General features: G+C 36.0%; 1 protein-coding gene across 4 annotated transcripts in view; it reads right to left on the bottom strand.

Moving 5' to 3' along the window:
- Positions 1-18,197, bottom strand: part of CNTRL (centriolin) — a 37,165-nt gene that overhangs the window by 5,095 nt on the left and 13,873 nt on the right. For 3 of the 4 annotated variants that reach the window (XM_062591230.1, XM_062591231.1, XM_062591233.1), the window contains 25 exons: positions 17,896-18,116; positions 17,071-17,247; positions 16,002-16,136; positions 14,652-14,797; positions 13,984-14,164; positions 12,755-12,934; positions 12,253-12,432; positions 11,543-11,659; positions 10,941-11,082; positions 10,319-10,458; positions 9,434-9,620; positions 8,871-9,184; positions 8,287-8,495; positions 7,866-8,058; positions 7,181-7,311; positions 6,896-7,036; positions 6,692-6,818; positions 5,999-6,163; positions 4,955-5,114; positions 4,152-4,267; positions 2,890-3,107; positions 2,278-2,435; positions 1,941-2,014; positions 1,126-1,314; positions 68-293 (listed from right to left, as the gene is read on the bottom strand). In XM_062591230.1, coding sequence (XP_062447214.1) covers positions 68-293; positions 1,126-1,314; positions 1,941-2,014; positions 2,278-2,435; positions 2,890-3,107; positions 4,152-4,267; positions 4,955-5,114; positions 5,999-6,163; positions 6,692-6,818; positions 6,896-7,036; positions 7,181-7,311; positions 7,866-8,058; positions 8,287-8,495; positions 8,871-9,184; positions 9,434-9,620; positions 10,319-10,458; positions 10,941-11,082; positions 11,543-11,659; positions 12,253-12,432; positions 12,755-12,934; positions 13,984-14,164; positions 14,652-14,797; positions 16,002-16,136; positions 17,071-17,247; positions 17,896-18,116 — 4,227 coding nt within the window. The remainder of the gene's footprint in view (positions 1-67; positions 294-1,125; positions 1,315-1,940; positions 2,015-2,277; positions 2,436-2,889; positions 3,108-4,151; positions 4,268-4,954; positions 5,115-5,998; positions 6,164-6,691; positions 6,819-6,895; positions 7,037-7,180; positions 7,312-7,865; positions 8,059-8,286; positions 8,496-8,870; positions 9,185-9,433; positions 9,621-10,318; positions 10,459-10,940; positions 11,083-11,542; positions 11,660-12,252; positions 12,433-12,754; positions 12,935-13,983; positions 14,165-14,651; positions 14,798-16,001; positions 16,137-17,070; positions 17,248-17,895; positions 18,117-18,197) is intronic. The other variant, XM_062591232.1, reaches the window with a different exon arrangement.

Here is an 18,197-nt window from a genome sequence, read left to right as displayed (position 1 = left end):
GAAGTGTTTGTGTTAATTAGACTTAGGACTCATATGTAGTAACAATAATTTATGTAATACATCTTACTGCTTTTTCTGACTGTTTCTTCAAGTGTTGCACACCAGGATTCTTCCTTTTCCAGCTTCCTGATCTTTTCTTCTGCCAGTCTTACTTTTGCTGTTGCCTGTTCCAATTTTTTTTGTTGATCTGTTAGCTCCTTTTCCAATAGCAGTTTCTGATCTTGCAGTTTAGCAGTACATTCTTCCATTTTTTTTCCTTCATACTCTGAATCTTGCTTGAGGCGATGAAGAATCTGCCCACCCCCCCCCAAAAAAAAAAAAACAAAAACCCACCACCAAGTTTTACCTAATACCAGCTCAATGAGAACAAATACTATCACCAAAAGACATTAGAGAAAAGTAAAAGCAGCAGAAATCTAAAAAGGGAACTCAAATATCTTGATACTAGGAAAAAAACCCACTATTTCAACAATTTTTACTTTTCTGTATTTTTTAATAATTTCCTCACTTTTTCCCTTTGTCAAGAGGGACCAACCTGAAATTGGTCTGCTTAGTTTTTGAATTCTGAAATAATGCTGGAGTTGAATTTAAAGCAAAATAGTTAAAATTTATTTTTATCATTTCAGGTACACTACACAGCTCACACATTTCCTGAGAGAAATCAGAAGTATGGAAAGAGGTTCTCTGAACTGTCAGCTGTTGGCAGCTGACAAAGTGCAGAGAAATATTTGTACTAGTCCATTTCCTCCCTCACATCAGCCACACAAGCAGCCAAGATACAACATTGCACAGTCAGGCTGTGTGAATTCTACGCTTGCCCTTTTTGCATGCTGAGTGATCACTGCTGATTTTACAGCAGTTTAGTTACCATTTCAGTAAAGATGGCCCTGCTAGGAAGGAAACCAACCAACCAAAAACCCCAAACCATTCTTTGTTGCAACATGCTAATTTTCATTTAAATATTCCTGAACGTTGAAGCTTTTCTTCTACTGCATTCCTCTAAAAATGAGGCTTTGTGTTTCTTAAAGCACTAGTATATTATTCTTAAACTTCTACCCAATATTTTTTTGCCTACATTATTTTCAGATGTAAGGCAAAAGTGAGACAGGTCTGCAGACTCATTACCGCTTCTTGTTGGGCTAGTTCTGTCTCCTTCTCTTGAATCTCTTTCTGAAGCTGCTGCAATTGGTTCTCCCTCTTTTTCTGTCTCTCTTGGCAATCCTTACGTTTCTTCAAACATTCCAGGATTTCTTCTTTCAGGGTCGCCTGCTCTCTAAGCAATTCATCCTGATGCCTTGTATTATTTTTCAAGTCCTGCAACATAAAACATGTATCGAGTGACAAAACTAGCTGATAAAAATAACAGTTCTCACCCTTATTCATATTGAATATTACCTTCTACTTAAACCAGCCATTGAAAAAATTAACACAGTAGGAGCTACCAGATAAAAAGCTAAAAGGCACCAAAGTAAAGGCTGTACATCCCCCTGCCCTCCCTTAACAATCCACCTACAGGGTGTTTTTGCCCTTCCAGGATTCTTGGCAATAATTCCTCTACCACCAAACAAAAAACAAAAAAAAAAAAAACAAACAAACAAACAAAACCACCTCAAACTCAGAAATAATACTCTGAATAGGAGCATCCAGGACAGTTTGCCACTCCCATCCATGTATAAAAACAGAAAACCCAAAACAAAACTCAGACGAGTAAATGTTTACTGCACTCCACATTGCTCCAAACTCAGGAAAAGGAAATAAACTTCTATTGTTGATTAGCTCTATGAATGTCCAATTTTGAGCTAGCATGCCTGGAGGAGGAAGAGGTGATGTACTATCACATGTAAACAGACAAAAACTGCTGTGATAAGAATCATCCATTGTTTTTGTGTTTCAGTCTACTCACTACATTAAAACAAGCATGTATTTCACCAAAACCTAACCTGTTCAAGCAGCTGAAGTTGTTGTCTGGAGTCATTTAATTCTCCTTTCAAAGTTTCCAATTCTTCCTTTTTTCCTAGAAAAATATTTATTTAATGAAACAAACCTTCATCTGCAACAAACCATATGTGAAATAACTATGCAAATATAATTCTTGCTTTTCATAAACAAACAATACAAAAACAATTTCAAATTTACTTGCTAAATACAGCCTGTCTTTAGATAGCTGAGCATATCAGATCATTCAGCTTCATGCAGGACAGTTGTACACACTGACTTTTAATACAAATTGTATTAAAATATAATGTATCTTTAAAAGATTTTTAAAATGATCTTTACCTTGAAGATGCTTCTGTGTTACAATGATGTCTTCACTCAGTGATTTTTTGTGCTTGTTTAGTAGATCTATCTCCTGCTGCAGTTTTTTTACATCCATTTCCATCTTCTCTATATTGGACAATGCAGTTCTGCTGCTATCTTCAGTAGCAGTCAAATCTCTGTAAAATGTGAATGCCTATTCTCACTTTATTGAAAGTATTTAATGAGGACACTTTAAAAACAGTTATATTACCATAATTTTTTTTGAGTTCAAAGAGATGCTATCTAGTAGTCATGAGAACAAAACAGTTGTCTCATTCTAAGACTTAACATTTTGCTTCTCATAATATCTCTTATTGCATTGTCACAGTATTACAAATACTGTTGTGTTTATCAATTTCAATATTGAATATCTGAATATCTTCTGTAAGTCCATTGTAGAAGTTCTTAAAGTCTCCACAGGATACAAGAAACAGTATATGCAATATGATTGGGCACCACAGTTAGAAATGTATTTTTAATTATGATAATAAATGGACATTCAAGGCTCTTCTGATCTTTGAGGAAAAGTGTGTGTATATATATATGTGTATACACACGCATGCACACACACACACGTATATACACCTCTACCTTCTAGTTTGTGACAACTTGTCTTCCAAACTCTGACAGCCTTCTTCAAGCTTTTGCTTTTCTTTATTCAAAGATTCAATGTTATTTCGCAGAGTGTGCATTTGAGAAACCAGGTGTTCATTTTCTTGACGGTCTTTCTCAAGTCGTTGTTTCTGCCAATCTGCTTCTCCTTGCTGACACTGAAATAATCGCTGAATATTCTCCAGTTCTAGTTTTTCCTGTGGAAGACAACAGTGTGCACAACAGATTTACGTGGTCAAGAAAAAGTTATTAACATCTTTAGATGCAGCAATACAAATACCTTTAATTCAAAGATCATAAAGGATATTATATAGTTGCATCTAACCAGTTACCCCTGTTATAATGCAGTAAAAAGCACCAAAAATATGAATATATTTATGATAAAGGTTCAGGCAACAACTTAATACAACCATGAGGCCTGAAAGCTGAGGATTCAATTTCTTGTTCATAGCTTAACTTGTTGATTTTTCCCCCATCCACAAAAGAAATAGCACATCTCTTCATCACACAGGTTTTGAAAGAATTGCTACATTAAGGGCTTTGAGATGCTCAGATAATGCAGTAAGGAAGCTACTTCAGGAGTGGTTATAGAATAAAGTACTAACACACTAACTAGCTCCTCCTCCTCAATGACCTTAACAGAAAGAGTGCAGAGAGCTTAAATGCTCTTCTAATAGTCTCTTAGCAAAAGTATGTTGGGTTTTCTGGAGCTCACATTTCTGAGTAAAAGAGGGTTATCCTGAGCTCTTTGACCTAACAATCCTTTAGTTCTTCTGAGGCTGCTGAAAGGATTCTGCTGATCTCTCTGCCTACATGTAGGCAGGTTGAATGTTTACTTCTCAAAAAGAGAAGAGACTATTGAGCTGAAATACCTTTTTAGTGACAGAGAATGTCATCCAGTTGAGTTAACAAGTTGCCTTCTGTACTCACTATTTGTGTGATAACAAGATAAGAGTCTCTATAGAGGCTCTTATCTGGATTTTAACATTCAGAAAGCAATATTCATCAGCCACACATGAACCTTTCTTTCTTTTCCACCCTCTCTCCCTTATATGTACAGAAAAACCCTATCAGTTTAAAGGGCCTCAGCAGATGTTAAGGTATTTCCATGATAAACTGAAATCAGACAGGAAGATGACTGATTTAAAAATATGGGGACTTTGTTACCAGATCTTAATGGAATCATAGAAAATGCAGAAATTTTTTCCAATTACTATATTAACTATAGAAGAAATACTTACTTCTAGAACTGCAACTTGAATCTTTTCTAGTTCATTGACCTTTTGGTCATGTTGTAGTTTCAGACCTTGAAGTTCATTATTTTCAAGCTGCAGCATTTCCAGAACATGTTTCAGTTCTAGTAAGAGGGAAGAAACCCAAAGTTACTATTACAAGCACATGAAATGCTTTCTAGTTGCAAAAAAAAAAAGACAGCTGATCCCTGTTTTCAACTGCTGTGTGCCAAACACACCAGGTCTTGTATCTAATGTTCTATTAGCAAGTTGCAGGTCCCTATGTCTCCTGCTCTTCCTGTTCCCTAGACAGTCAGATATTCTGTCCCAAAACATGAAAAAGTATTTCCAGAGAAAGTAATTTGCAAGCTACAGAAGACAGTATTTTCTACCATTCGACAACATAAAATTTCTTCTAAGAAGATTCCTCTGTACCCCTGTGCACCCAGATATTTAATTCTTCTGTGAGTGTGGCACAACTGGCTAATGTCTTCTAACCACATAGTGCTAGTGTGCATCTCAGTTGTGTGATCAGTTGATCAGTTAGTTCCTACTGCTGATTTATGTTTCTCTGTGGAATGAAAAATTGCAATTGCAAATACAAAGCAGCATAGAACAGTCTCAGCACAAGCAAGAACCACCAATCAGCTCTCTACAAGCTATGAGAATTACAGAAATCACTCTTGCACTGCAGTCATTTACAATATTTAAAAAGCAGTGAGGAAAGGCAGGCTGCAGATACATAACTAAGAGTTTAGAGTGCATTTATTTTTGATCTGCACAAAATAATATGTAATAAAGCCACAATATACCCATCTTATGCTTGGTAATTTGCCCAAGTATTCCTTCAAGATTTTCCTCTTCTTTTCCAATATCCTTCTTTATGAAGAAAAGCTGTGCTCTTTTCTCGTTAATCTGGACATCTAGTTCTTTCCTCTCAACATTCAGCTCTTCCAGAAGAGATCTTATTTCCTATGTAAATATGCCAGTGTTACAACAAATGCTGTTATTTTGTCCTGTAAATACAGTTTTTCTTTAAACCTAAGTCCTAAAAATTTGTAAGATAAATTTTAAAAATTGTATTTTATACACACACACACATATATATATACACACACACATAAACATATTGTCAACACTATGATCACTTTCATTAAAGGATTTATAGTTACAGTTAATTGTGTAAACAAACAAAAATGATGCAATATTTAGTTTAAAGCCTTTTATGCTGACAACCTGAAGTAGTAAGCTAGTAAAGATTGTGATCTATAAGCCTGACTGATGACATTCCTTCAAATGAACCATAGCTAGGCCTTAAAAGAGAAAGCCAGACAATAAGGAAAAAAAGCAGTTAATCTTGATTCTTCATTATTTCAGTGCTGAGAGTCTGGATTAAGTAAAATCTTTCTTCCACAAAGTGAGTAGACTCTCTTTTGAAGAAGTAAATGAGAATGAAGGAGAAAAACAGCTGGCTTATGTCACTTCTGTTGCATCTTACACAAACTGATCAAACTGATTTTCTTTAAAAACTGCTTGCCTCAGCAACAGTAAGTTGTAACTACATTCATTGGAGACTTCTACTTTATATAATTTTGTTCAGGTGCTCAAGGGACCAGCTCTGCAAGTATCATTGAAACAAGAGGGTTCTATCTCTTAATTCTGCATCTGGTCAAGCTCTTAGGCACACCAAAGACTTTAAACTTTCTTGTTCTCCTTTTTCAGTGGGTTTTAGAGAGGTGGCAGAAAGCAAAACTGATTTATAAAATTTTTGTGGGATCTTTTTGATACTTCTCTTCCATTCTTTTCCTATTCTTAACCAAGGTATAATGAACTGAAAATTCATTTGGAAAAGTTACTCTTATTTGGCGTCGTTTTTCATTTGCTTCAGTCTCCCCATCTCGAAGAGCTTCTTTAAGATCACTTTTCTTTTGAGAAATACAATCCTGAAGGACATTCAGCTCCTCTTTTCTTTGACTCAGCTGTTGCTCCAGAAGAAGCAACTCTTGTTGCTGAGCAGTAATCTACAATATAGAAATTTAACATAACAAGCATTAGGAGTCTTTTTCTATAGCTATGTAGGAGAAAAATAAAACAAATCCAAACCTCCTTCATAACACACTGTCCCACCGCCAGAGAGATTCCTCCTCCTAATTTTAAAAAAAGTTTAATACACATAAGCCTCTCACCAGAGCAATGGACTTCATTTGCTAGGCCTGTATAATAAGCCCAGCACTACAGACCAGCACTACAGACCAAGTTCTGACATGGACACTGCAGCCCTGTACCTCAGTGTTAAGCTTTTTACTCTGAAATGTGGTAAGAACTGTCAAAGAGAACCATGAAATAATATTTATTATGCAGAAGTGTTGGCAAGGCTGAAATCATACTTTTTACAAGACAAAACAAGAAGTCAAATTACAGAGAGTAAAAATAAACCTATGAATTAAATCCTTCAGACAAGGCAGTCTAGAACAAAAGACTCTTCTCAGCATCTAATCAGGTGAAAACTAACAAAACTAAAAGTCTTGAGTTAATTAAATATGCATTACTTGATCTTTCAGTCTTTCCAGTTCAGTTTTCTTGCCTTGAAGAATATTTTCTGCTTCTCTAAGGACTTGGAGGTGATGTTCTTCACTACCTTCTGCAACTTGAATATCTCCTTGAAGTTTCTGAAGACTAACAGTGAGGATAAAAGCATGGTTCAGAAGAAGTCTTTCTCCAGCAAGTGCTTAAGGTAAGTTAAAAATAAATACCTTTCAGTCAGCATTTCTATCTTCTGGTTTAATGACTGGAACTCAGAATCTCTTGCAGACACCACTTTGTTGATTTCCTTCAAGATAACTTCTTGTTCAATCTTATGCTGTTCTAAATCCCTTGTATCTGCCTGTAATATCCTAAAGAAGCATTTATGGCTTTTTTGGTTAACATTTTTACAGCTCTTCTTCTCTGAAAGCAGTATCTTGGTATTTGAAAAAACATTGCTTTTCTCCTCAAACCCATTCAATACGAATTCACAAAAGACCCCCAAAACAGTGTACCTTAATTGCTGATCTGCTTTCACAAGTTTAACAGCCACTTCCTGAGCCCTTCGCTCTAGCTCCTCTGCCTCAGTTTCAGTACGGAACAAATGCTGTTTCGCATGATTGTACTTTTGAATAGTATCTTTGGTCTAGAGCAAAAATTGAAGATTATTGAAACAATAGATTCCCATCAATCCTCTTACTCTTTCCATATCTATAACCTGCAGGCTAGCTGTCCAAAGACGACCTCCTCCCAGCTTGAATTCAATAGCTGCTTGAATATTCCAGCTGAGCCCTGTCTCTGCATACTAACAAGCTGGAACCTTTTCTTCTCTCCTTGCCTGCAACAGAAAAGGTTCCTTCTCTTTGGCAAGGATTGAAGCATTTCCTTCCAGCATAGGTCATCCAAATGCTTATTTTCAAAGAAAGGTACTTAAAAGGAGAAAAAAAAAAAATGGGAAACACCTATCCAGAGAAAACAGTCTTGTACACTAGAATTAACTGAAATTAAAAATTGATAGGGAAAGTAGCTTTGCTATAAACATTTTTTTTAATTCTGCACACAAACATGCAGCTCTTAAGAATTTTAAATGATCTCTGCCTGCCTTTTCCCTTAAACAGACATTTCCTCTGCCTAAAACAATCTTAATGTAACACAGAAAACAGAAATCCTTCTGCACTCAAGAGTTGTGGCATTACTTACCTTTCCCCGTGTGCTCTCAAGTTCTATTTCAGCTTCTGCAAGTAGCCTGTCTGCTTCTCTAAGCTCTGCTCGTCGTTTCAGAAGTGTCTTCTCTATACATTCAATTTCACTTGTAACATCTTCATGATGTTTAAGAGATTTTTCTAACTGTAATTCTGCTATTAGATTATCAGTGTGCCCGTCAATAAAGTCCCTAGTAGGTTAAGAGGAAAAAAAAAAAAAAAAGAAAAAAAATACCACAGAACAGAATTAAAATACAAAATGCTGGAGACCTAGGAGTCTCTTAAAGCTAGTCTGTTATGTATACTATTCACATTTGAATATTAACTTTACAGATATCAAAATTGACTGTTATTGGAAAAAAAGTTATTAGGAATTTCCACAGGCTTATTTTAACTGCAATCTAGTACAATGTTCTTACTTCCGTCTGTTATGTTTCTGAGCTGCTCTTCGTAGCTCTGCTACTTCACATTCCAGCTCCTCTCTTTCATGTACCAGATCTTCAATGTTTTGATGTAATTTTTCCACCTCTTTCCTGTATTCATGGACAGCTTCCCCTGACCATCTATCTCCATATTTCCGAGACTTTAAATGATACACAATGTCTTCTAGCCTGGAAACTTCATTCTCCTACGTACAGGAAATACAATAGTTAAATCAAGACCAGTTTTCTGCCTCAGTCCTCCAAAATAGCATATTTCAGATGCAGCAGCAGCTACAGCTAGTAGAGACTGGACTACTAACACTAAAAGATAAAGCATTCTCATTAGCAAGCACTCTGAGATCCCAGATCTTGAGATTGCTAGAAGAGACTTTTTCAAAACTAGATTATGAAAGATTCAGCATAATCCTAAATTTGACTTCTTTGGGAACTTTTGTCTCCTTACATGGAATCTGTGAAAGTGAGGATGTTTTTTGAGAAAGCACATGTTAAAAGGTATTCCTCACTCATTCATAAGTCAATTCCCTGTTGTTAAATCTGCAGCCTACAGCTCTGTATCTTACCAATTCATGATGTTCAGGCACATTGCAGTGAAGCACTCCAACAGGAATGAGTGGGACAGAGAAATTAGCAGGAAGAGGGCCACAAACAACCTGGGCTCCCACAGGAGGTGGGCCATAGATAACTGTTCCAGGAGCAACTGAACCTCCATTTGCTGGTGCAGAAGGAGGAGGGCCATAAACCACAGTTCCCTGAGGTACAGGGGCACCATCTGGAAGGACCGTGTAAATAACTGTACCAGGTGGTGGTACAAAGGGAGGGTCTTTTGAAGCATAAATTTCTTCATTTCTTCCAGCATCATCTTTCTCTCTTCTCTCTTTAGGCAAAAAAGAAAAAGTTATTTTTCACTTTTTAAATAAAAGATATTCTTACAATGCACATTTCAAAATAAAACACATTCTCTAACTATGTAATGTACAAAAATGTAATAAACATTGTTGAACTCATTTAGTTTAAGCAACCAGTTATGATTTACTCAGGTATACCAGGAAAATTCACTATTAACTCTACTCAAATCTATGTTTAGTATGTTCCTAAACCTTCCGAGATCATGAGACTGACTTACCTTTAGCAGAATTTGTTTTGTACAACCTGGTTCTGACTGGTGAATAAATCCAACATCCTTTTGGACTAGGCAAGTCTTCCTTCCTGATTTGCTTGTTCTGAACATGCCCTTTTTTGGGTGGGGATGTGCCAGAACACAGTAAACCAACTCCAGAATCTTTTGTGCTGTGAGAAGCAGGAGTTGAGGCCTGAAGAAAAGAGAGTACACATCAATATGACACCCTGTATACTAGAAATAACAATACAAAGTAAATATATTGTTCTAGACATTCCAAACACTGGTTTTCCAAAAACAGGCTAGTTAACACTGTGTCTTCTCTCATTCCCAAGCATTATGCTGCGTTAAAAAGATCATTACATACAGATGAACAATTTTTCTCTGAAGTTCACACAATCACTGTTTGGAGATCCCGTATCATCAAGCAATACATAATAACCTTTAGAGAAAGTCTGTCCTGTGTTAAGGAGAAATAAAAAATTTAAAAAGTGCAAGAACTCTTATCATACTGGGCTCTTTTCTGGCCTATTACAATGCCTATTGTCTATGTTAGGGAAGAAAGAGCACTCAAAAATACAGACTTATTGAACATAAACAACATAACTCTCCTTGCTGTCCCTTTTTTACTTAAATTTTTTCCTAAATGATTTTACAACACTTTATTTTGTGTAGTTTCTCCAATCTGTATACATATATCAGACTTCTATTATTACAGGACCCTGCAAAGGCTTTATCAGGGAACATATTTGTACTTGTACTGTTTCATTATTTCCTCTTCATCTATGCCAGCCGCCAATGTTTTCTCTTTAGTTCCCCCAAATCTAGCAAGTTTATAGTGTACTTTCCCATATCAAATTCTTCTCCACATAATAGATTTTAATTTCTCACCTGTGATGATGGCACGTAATACCAGTATCCCCTTCTTTTGAATGGATCTGTTATACTAGTGATGTAATCATTCTGGTAAGAAAGTACATTTCTGAGTGCTGCAATTTCATCTTGTAAGTTATCAATTTCATCCTTGTTACCTGTACATTAATTACATGGTTTTATAAGAACATATGGGAAATAATTATGTCATAAATATTGCATTTGGCTTTAACTAAAATGGCAATTTAAAGCTTTTCCTCATTGTTATACTGTTAATCTGAAATAGTACAAAAAAAAAAAAAAAAAAAAGGAAAAAAAAATACACTCAGTTCATGCTACAGGTGCCTTATGTTTTTTCCTTACTTTTCAATAGCTCTCTGACAATGGTTCAGAGCACTTGGAAAATACACACTACTAAACAGTAAACAACTTTACACATAGAACCCCAGGACGTACAGGAACAGTCCAGGAAGATATAACAGTTTATTCCTACAATTACAATTCCTAGAATAAACTTTTATCAGAGCTCTGGAAAGCTTCTTAAAGTTATGGAGCAAACAGTGAGAAATATGGCAAAGAAGGTGAATTCCTCTGTATTTATGCCTAACTTCAAGAAAGAGAGAGAGAAGCAGCACATTACCTGTCCTGATGTTGTCCAGCAACCACCTTAAACGGTCAATTTCTGCTTTCTGTTGCTTCATAGCTCCATTTAATTTATCAATTTCAAACTTCTCAGAGATTGACTCAGTCTTATCACTGGCTTTTCCCATTTCATGCTGACACTATTTAAAATGTAAGTTTAAAATCAAAGCACTTCTGTGGAAACCAGACTATGCTAGAACTTCTTCTGAACAGGCCTATCTATTACTACAAAAATGCTTAGTAGGGAGGGGAAAAAAAAAAGCACACAACCATTTTGATTTAACAAAATCATTCTTCCCACCCCTTCAAATGACTAAATCTTATAAGTCTTCTTGTGGTTGCACCTGTTTAAGTCAGCAGGTGATCATTTTACTTAAAAGCAGCTGCCTCTGTCAGCAAGGGGTTTCTGTTTTGTCCTTTGAGGGGAAGAAGACATTATGACTTGGGAAAGCCTGAAAAAATGGGGGACAAAAACCCTAAGTGTTTAAATTGCCAAATTTGACAGTTTCAGAAAGCAACTGAAGCACTGTCCCTATGTATTTTATCTCTAAGTATTTTATCCTTCTCTTACAGTGTGGAGCAAACATCACCACAACTTACTTGTTCTTCCTTGTCTTTCAGGAGTTGTTGTAACAATTCTATTTCTGCTTCTGCTCGGGCAAGATCTCGAGCTGCCTGAGCTGCCTGAATATAGAACTCTTCAGCTTCCTCGAACTCCTATAATTGAAATTTGAATTTGGGCTTTAGTTTGCAATACTTCACAGGCTTGCAGGTGTCTCATGCACCTTTGTGAAAAGCAGACTATTAAGCATCAGCAGCACTAGCCTGTTCTGGGATTCAAGAAACTGGTAAAAAATACATACCGTTTACAAGAGATATCATTTCCTCCTTTAGCTTTACAGTATTTCTAGAGAGTATATGTTGGTATATAGCCAGGAATGATTCTCAGTTTTAAAAACTTAAGAGTTAAGAAAAAAATTCCATATTTTCTTCTTTTGCTTTTCTGTCTTAGGTAACAATAGATCATTTACTGTCTGTTTTCAACTGATAAAAGAATAAACTTGCCTTTATCCCACGTTCTAAAACACAGCAAGACAGTCTGTCCAACCCTAATTTTTTCAGGCTCTTATCTATGTATTTCAAAATAAGACATCTTCCAAGGCAAAAGCTCCTGTGTAGCAAGATAGTTCAGAATAAAGACTTCAAGTTGAATTTAAAAGGCAATACCAGCACTGCCCACATTACAAATGGTCATCAGAAAGCACTGCTTTATTAAAAACAAGCAATTAATTATCATTCTACTGATTTACCTCAGCCCGTTCCTGATTAATTCTGAGAACAGTACCATGAAGAGCCTTTAGCTGATTTTTAGCAATGGAGAGCTCTGTGGCTGCCAGTTTATCCGAAGTTATGATCGCTCTCTTTAATTTCTTCAGTTCTTTGTCTAGACTGACAAATTGCATTTCTGCCCTGGCATCATCTATTTTTTTCTGAAACCAGGAAAACAATAGGTTTTATGATAGGTTTTAAGTAAAAAGCAATGTAAGAGAAAGATTTACTCTTGGTATGACTTTTTTCCAGACATTACACCTCATTTTATATTGTGTGCATAAAAAGTCAGAAAAAAAAAATAATTAAAAAACACAAGATGACCAATAAAATTTAGGCAAGGAAAAAAAAATACATTTAGCCTTCTGAGTTCCTTCTGTATTTGATCTAGGTCTTTGAAAGCAAAACAATTTAAAAGCCTTAGAATCTTCTTTTCCTGAGCAATCAAATGCAGTGTGTGATCTTGTTCTTACTCATTCCTACCTTTTTCTCTAAGTCTTCCAGTTGCGCAAGAATAGTCTCTTTTTCCTCATCTGCTTCTTGGAGCTGTTGATCAGCAAGGCCCTGAATTTCTTCCATGCCCTTTATTTTTTCATGTAAATGTTGAATTTCATTTTCTAACTGCTGGACCTTGTTCTCATTCTGCCTGTTTTCAGATTTAACCTATAATTGACATAAATTACAATGAACAGCTTGAAAAATGCAATTACCAACATATTTGGTAACAAAAGAGAAGGGAAAAAGAACTGTTTTGCCAATTTAACAATTATATTTTATAAGTGTCCATGTTATTTTAGTAACAATATGCATTATGAATTTCTGAGAAGGTTTCTGGCTATATTTGTATTTCTAGCTATATTTATTTTTCTCTCTATACTTAGGCTCTCTTTGTGGCCTATGAGATATATAATTGAGTCAAAATTCTAATTCACCAAATAACCAGGCAGAAATCATAAGAATTATTAAAGAAAAAAAAATCACAACTTCACAGTTGTTACATAAACACCAGTAAGTGTCTCTCCTTGTTACCCTGAAGCCCAGATTGATCCTGTAAGTTTTAATGCACATAAAATTTTTCTCTTTGAAGCAGAATTCTTGTGCAAGCTTTATATAACAAATGCCCAAAAGGCTATGAAAAGTTACAAAGAAGCATATTTCTTATCTATCAGAATATCTGATTTACACCATAATCAGAAATATGAACATGCATTTTAATTTTTTTGTCTTAAAAATACTGTCAGAAGCCTGTGAACGACAACAAAACTTATCAAAAGAAAGTGAGATTGACCCATGTATTCATTTCACCACTTTAGCCAGAATTTCACAGTATACACAGTAAGTCATCAATTATTTGTTCTTTTTCAAAAGCTTTTGCCTGTTTATAATAGTTTCTTTATCATGTAGCTATTATATGATACAACTTTGTGAACAGGAAAAAACAAAACAAAGCAACAACAAAAACTCTAATGCTGATTATTATTCCTGTTCTAATCATGAGTAACTTTGTCCTGCTGTGACGCAAGTTGCCAAATCAATTTCTGACAAGGAAGTGTGTTCTATTTTGCTCACTTTTAGTAAAATTATACTTCTCTGACAGATGGAGGGAAGCAAAAAATCATGTATGATTTAAAACTCAATCCTCACATTGCAAGTTACATTTTTTTGACTAAGCTGAAGTTGTCTTACTCTTGCTTTTGTAGTTTTTTACGTGCCTGTCTATATTTTTCCTGTACATCTTCCAGCTTATCCTGTTGAGATACCATTTCTTCCTGCAATTTTCTCTCTCTAGCCCATGCTTTCTCTCTTTCTCTCTGTGCATCGGCGAGGATGTTATTAAATTCCTTCTGCAAATTTGCAAGGCTTTTTCCTAAAACATCGGCTGAATTATGACATCTGAAAGAAAAACAATCCATGTTCCAAAACAGAAAATAGTGATAACAGAAAATAAATAATAAAACCTGATGTGTTAGTGCAAGGGTTTAAGACATCCTGTATGAATGAGCTCAAGTGCAGCACCAAACAGTTTACATTGCACAGAAAGGCCTCTCTCTGACTCTGTTTATTCCATTCTTTCTTTTTTTATTTCCATTCTTTGTGGCTAGAGAGGAAGAAGGAAAAAAAAAGAAGAAAAAAAAAAAAGAAAAGAAAGCAGTGCCCTGTCTCCCTGGTAGTGAAACCCAGGAGAAATGTATATTTCTCTCAGTAATATAATTAGTGAGCTCAGGTGATGCTCTCTTAATTAACTATACAGTGCTAGAAGTCGTATTTGAGTTGCCCGAAGCTGCACTCAGTGGGATGCAGCAAATATATGCTACTACTTTTATATACTTACTGAATTCATGTGCACAAATCCAATACTGTTTGTAAGGTTTTTACTCACTTAATCTCTCCAACTCCTGTCTGAAGCTTTTGTTTGAGTTCGTTTATACGAGCTAGAACTTCCTCAGGATGAATTAAGTTACTAACTGCATGGTTTAGCTGATTTTGAAGATCTTGAAGCTGTTGTTTCAGGACGTTATTGTCTCCCTAAGGAAACAAAACAAAAAACACACCCCACAGATTTCAGTGTTAAAAATTCCACCATTAGAGTCCAACAAGAATTTTTCCAATGTAAACACACAGTATCAGTAACAGAAGAGGAACACCCTTACCCATCTTTGCCTTGCTGTTTCCTCTATGTTGAGAAGTATTTGAGTGCCCATCAGAAATGACCTTATTTTTTTCCTTACATCAGTTAAATAATGTCTTTATATACACAAAGCCCAGTGAGACATACAAGCCTGTTGTTACACTATCCATCCATTAAGGAACTGAGCAATCAGGGACACTACACCAAAAAGTGATACTTGTCCTGGCTCTATTAATGTTGAATTCTTTTCTGCACATTGGCAAGCTTCAGCAAAAATAATAGTGCTAATATCTAGTGAAGATCCTTTATAAACTAGTGGTAAGGACATCCTCTGGTAAGGGAGTACATGAGATGGGAAAAAATGAATTTGATGTCCAAAGAAGGACTGAAACCAGACTTCCCCAATGAGGGAAAATGCTCTAATCATTCAGATGCTTTACAGAAGGGGCTCCTCTACCAGTCCTATTGTGAAGATCCTGATCCCAGTGTATTAAACTTGCCTATAAAAATCTTGTTGACTGACCCTCTCAGAAGAGGCAAGAAGAATGCTCAGTTTCTAATCCCAAGGTAAGGCACTGATCTGTGACAATTATCAAAAATAGAGGTGTTTCTGTATAAATATGCAGTTCAAATGTCCAAAGAGTTTAAGAAGCACAGGCTGTGTTGTCTGTTGTACTTGGGTGCCATTATTGTTTCATGGCAACTGAGCAAGATTTCTCAGGATTACAGCTTTAAGCAGATGAAATAGAAGTTTGCTTTAGGCCTTGAACCAGTTTTTGGTTCTATATCCAAATAACTTTCTTACTGACATGCACTGGATGAGGTTTGTGGAATTAAGATTTAATTAAATGATTTATCTATTCCTCTGCAATAAAACTGAGCAACTCTTAAGTTATTTCAAAGGTCAATCCAAATGCATAAAATAGACAGAAACATGACAACGGTGTAGGGTCCCTGGACAAGAGAAGTAAGTAAGTAAGAGTCATAAATACTACTGAATATCAAAACAAGTTTCAAAAGGAATCCTGTAAAATCTTTATTCCTAAGAGGAGTAGAGAAATATCATGTATCAGGTAAGTGTTAAGGCAATAAATACTTAACCTGCAATTGTTTGAACTGAGAAAGGAGTTTATAGTTTTCTTCTTCCTTCTCTTCTGCTATTTGTGCTTTGGTCAGAGCATTCTCTAATGCTTGTCTTTCTTTTTCAAGTTCAGCTTGCAGGGCTGATCGTTCCATCTACATACACAGAAAGACTTCAAATTAACCCTTTCTCCTCCAATTCTCGCCCCAAACCACACCGCCATTACTCCCCAGAAAACAGCTCTATTTCTTAATATAACAACGTGATAACTCCCCTTTAAAAGGCACTCCCCTAAAATCAAGAGAAAACACCAAACCTCCAGCACCAAAAACCATGACAGCTGTATTTCTTAAAAAAAAACACCACCATCCTGACTGGTGTTATACATTCTAATCCTACCCATATGGAAACTGACAGACTTTTTAATCAGTGTTTTACAAAGAACTTCTAAGTTTTCCCAGAAACACCAACTATTGGAGGTTGGGGGGGGGGGAAGGGGTAGAGAAAGAAGAACACACACTTTCGCATTTGCATTTTTTACTGCAGTCTGGAACAAATCTCTCAAAAGAGCCACCACCTTCATTTCTGATGAATGCACAAGTGAATGGAAGCTGAACCAAAATACTGGTTATGGTACATCCAAATAAGGATCCCCAACAGTAAGATAAAACAGGAATGCACAAATTAAAAACACACTGTTCTTCCCTAGCAGAAGGCTACTACTTTATGTACAAAATGAAAGATTTACTATAAACCTCAATTTCTATTACAAAAAGCAACAAATGTAAACTTTGTCTTTCTCTTGCTACATTTCATAGTTCTGTGTCACTTCTTCCATGTGTGTGCAGTCCTCTCTTTCCAGAAACACACTAATTATTATTTTTGTTCAAATAGGGTGAATATTCCCTACAGAGAGCCCTTAATTGAACTGCACCTTGTTTTGAATCCAAAGTTATAAATCCTAATAAGCTGATACTACTTTCCATTAAGTCAATGTTACAGACATTGTATGGAGGGAAGCTTCCCCCCCCCTCCCCCACTTCTTCCAGCTTGATTATCCCTTTGACAGCATAGGAATCCTATTCTTACCTGGCTACGTTGCTTTAGTCTTTCCAACTCTTCCTTTTGCTGATTGGCTTCAGTGTCTCTGTCTCTTAACTGGGCTTCCAGTTCAGCCTCATAGGCACTGATGTCCCCTTGTGCGTCTCTAAGTGATTCATTTATTTCTCGTTGCTCTTGGAGTACACCTTCCAGCATTGCAATTTCCTAAAATTTTACATTCATATCAGAAACATATACACAGGGCAGCCAGGATTTCTTGAGTACATTGCCTCTCTTGCTCTGTTCCTCAAGAACTGATAGTTAATGTGACAACCAGTGGATCAAAATCAAGACACTACTCCTAATCACTAACCATAAAACAAACATACTAAGGTCAGGTCAATGATGCTGTTGTGACAGACTTTGTAGAAAATTTACACAAATTAGCAACATGCATCTAGAGTGATATACATTTGTCTCTGTTTTAAAGGTTTAATAAAATTCATCAGTATAAGACAGCTCTTTAAACAACTGGGCAATAGGAGAGATGGAAGGAATAATATGCACATGTTGGACTAGTCACTAATTATCACTAATGCAATTCACTAAGACGCTGACTGCAAACCCATTTTTAGTCAGTCTTGGAAGATAATGGCTTCCCTCCTGAGAGATCTTCTATGAAGTACACGTTTAGTGTGTGCTTCTGGTTTTAAAGACCAAAGTCTGTTCTTAATAGGACGGAAGTTACAATATCAGAAAATAGTTTTGTCCAAGGAACTGAGGTCTGTCATTCCCAGTTCTGTCATTTACCTACGTTTTCAAATTTATTTTTAGATATCAGAATTTGATAAGAAACACAGTATTAAGCCTTACTTTTCTCATATTTTCTGCATCCATGGCAACTATTTTCAGGTTGTTTCTTTCCTCCTCTAGCTCTGCCAGTCTCTGTAACAAAGATTCCTTATCCTTTTGCAATTCCTTACATTCATCACTGGCCTGTTTTGCCTGACCCTTCACACTTGCAAGGTATTCTTGTAATCCAATGATAATACCTTCTAAATCCCTTTTGAGGGCTTCATTTGTTGCTATTTGACCTGCAGAAATTCAAAATAAATCCAACATAGTCAATAATTTACAGCTACTTACAAGACAAACAAAATTGCCATTTTCAACCT

The sequence above is a fragment of the Rhea pennata genome, chromosome 18 (genome assembly GCF_028389875.1).
Source record: "Rhea pennata isolate bPtePen1 chromosome 18, bPtePen1.pri, whole genome shotgun sequence".
Taxonomy (NCBI): Eukaryota; Metazoa; Chordata; class Aves; order Rheiformes; family Rheidae; genus Rhea; species Rhea pennata.
Note: the sequence above shows the minus strand (reverse complement) of the source record. Positions and strands in the feature narration are given on the sequence as shown.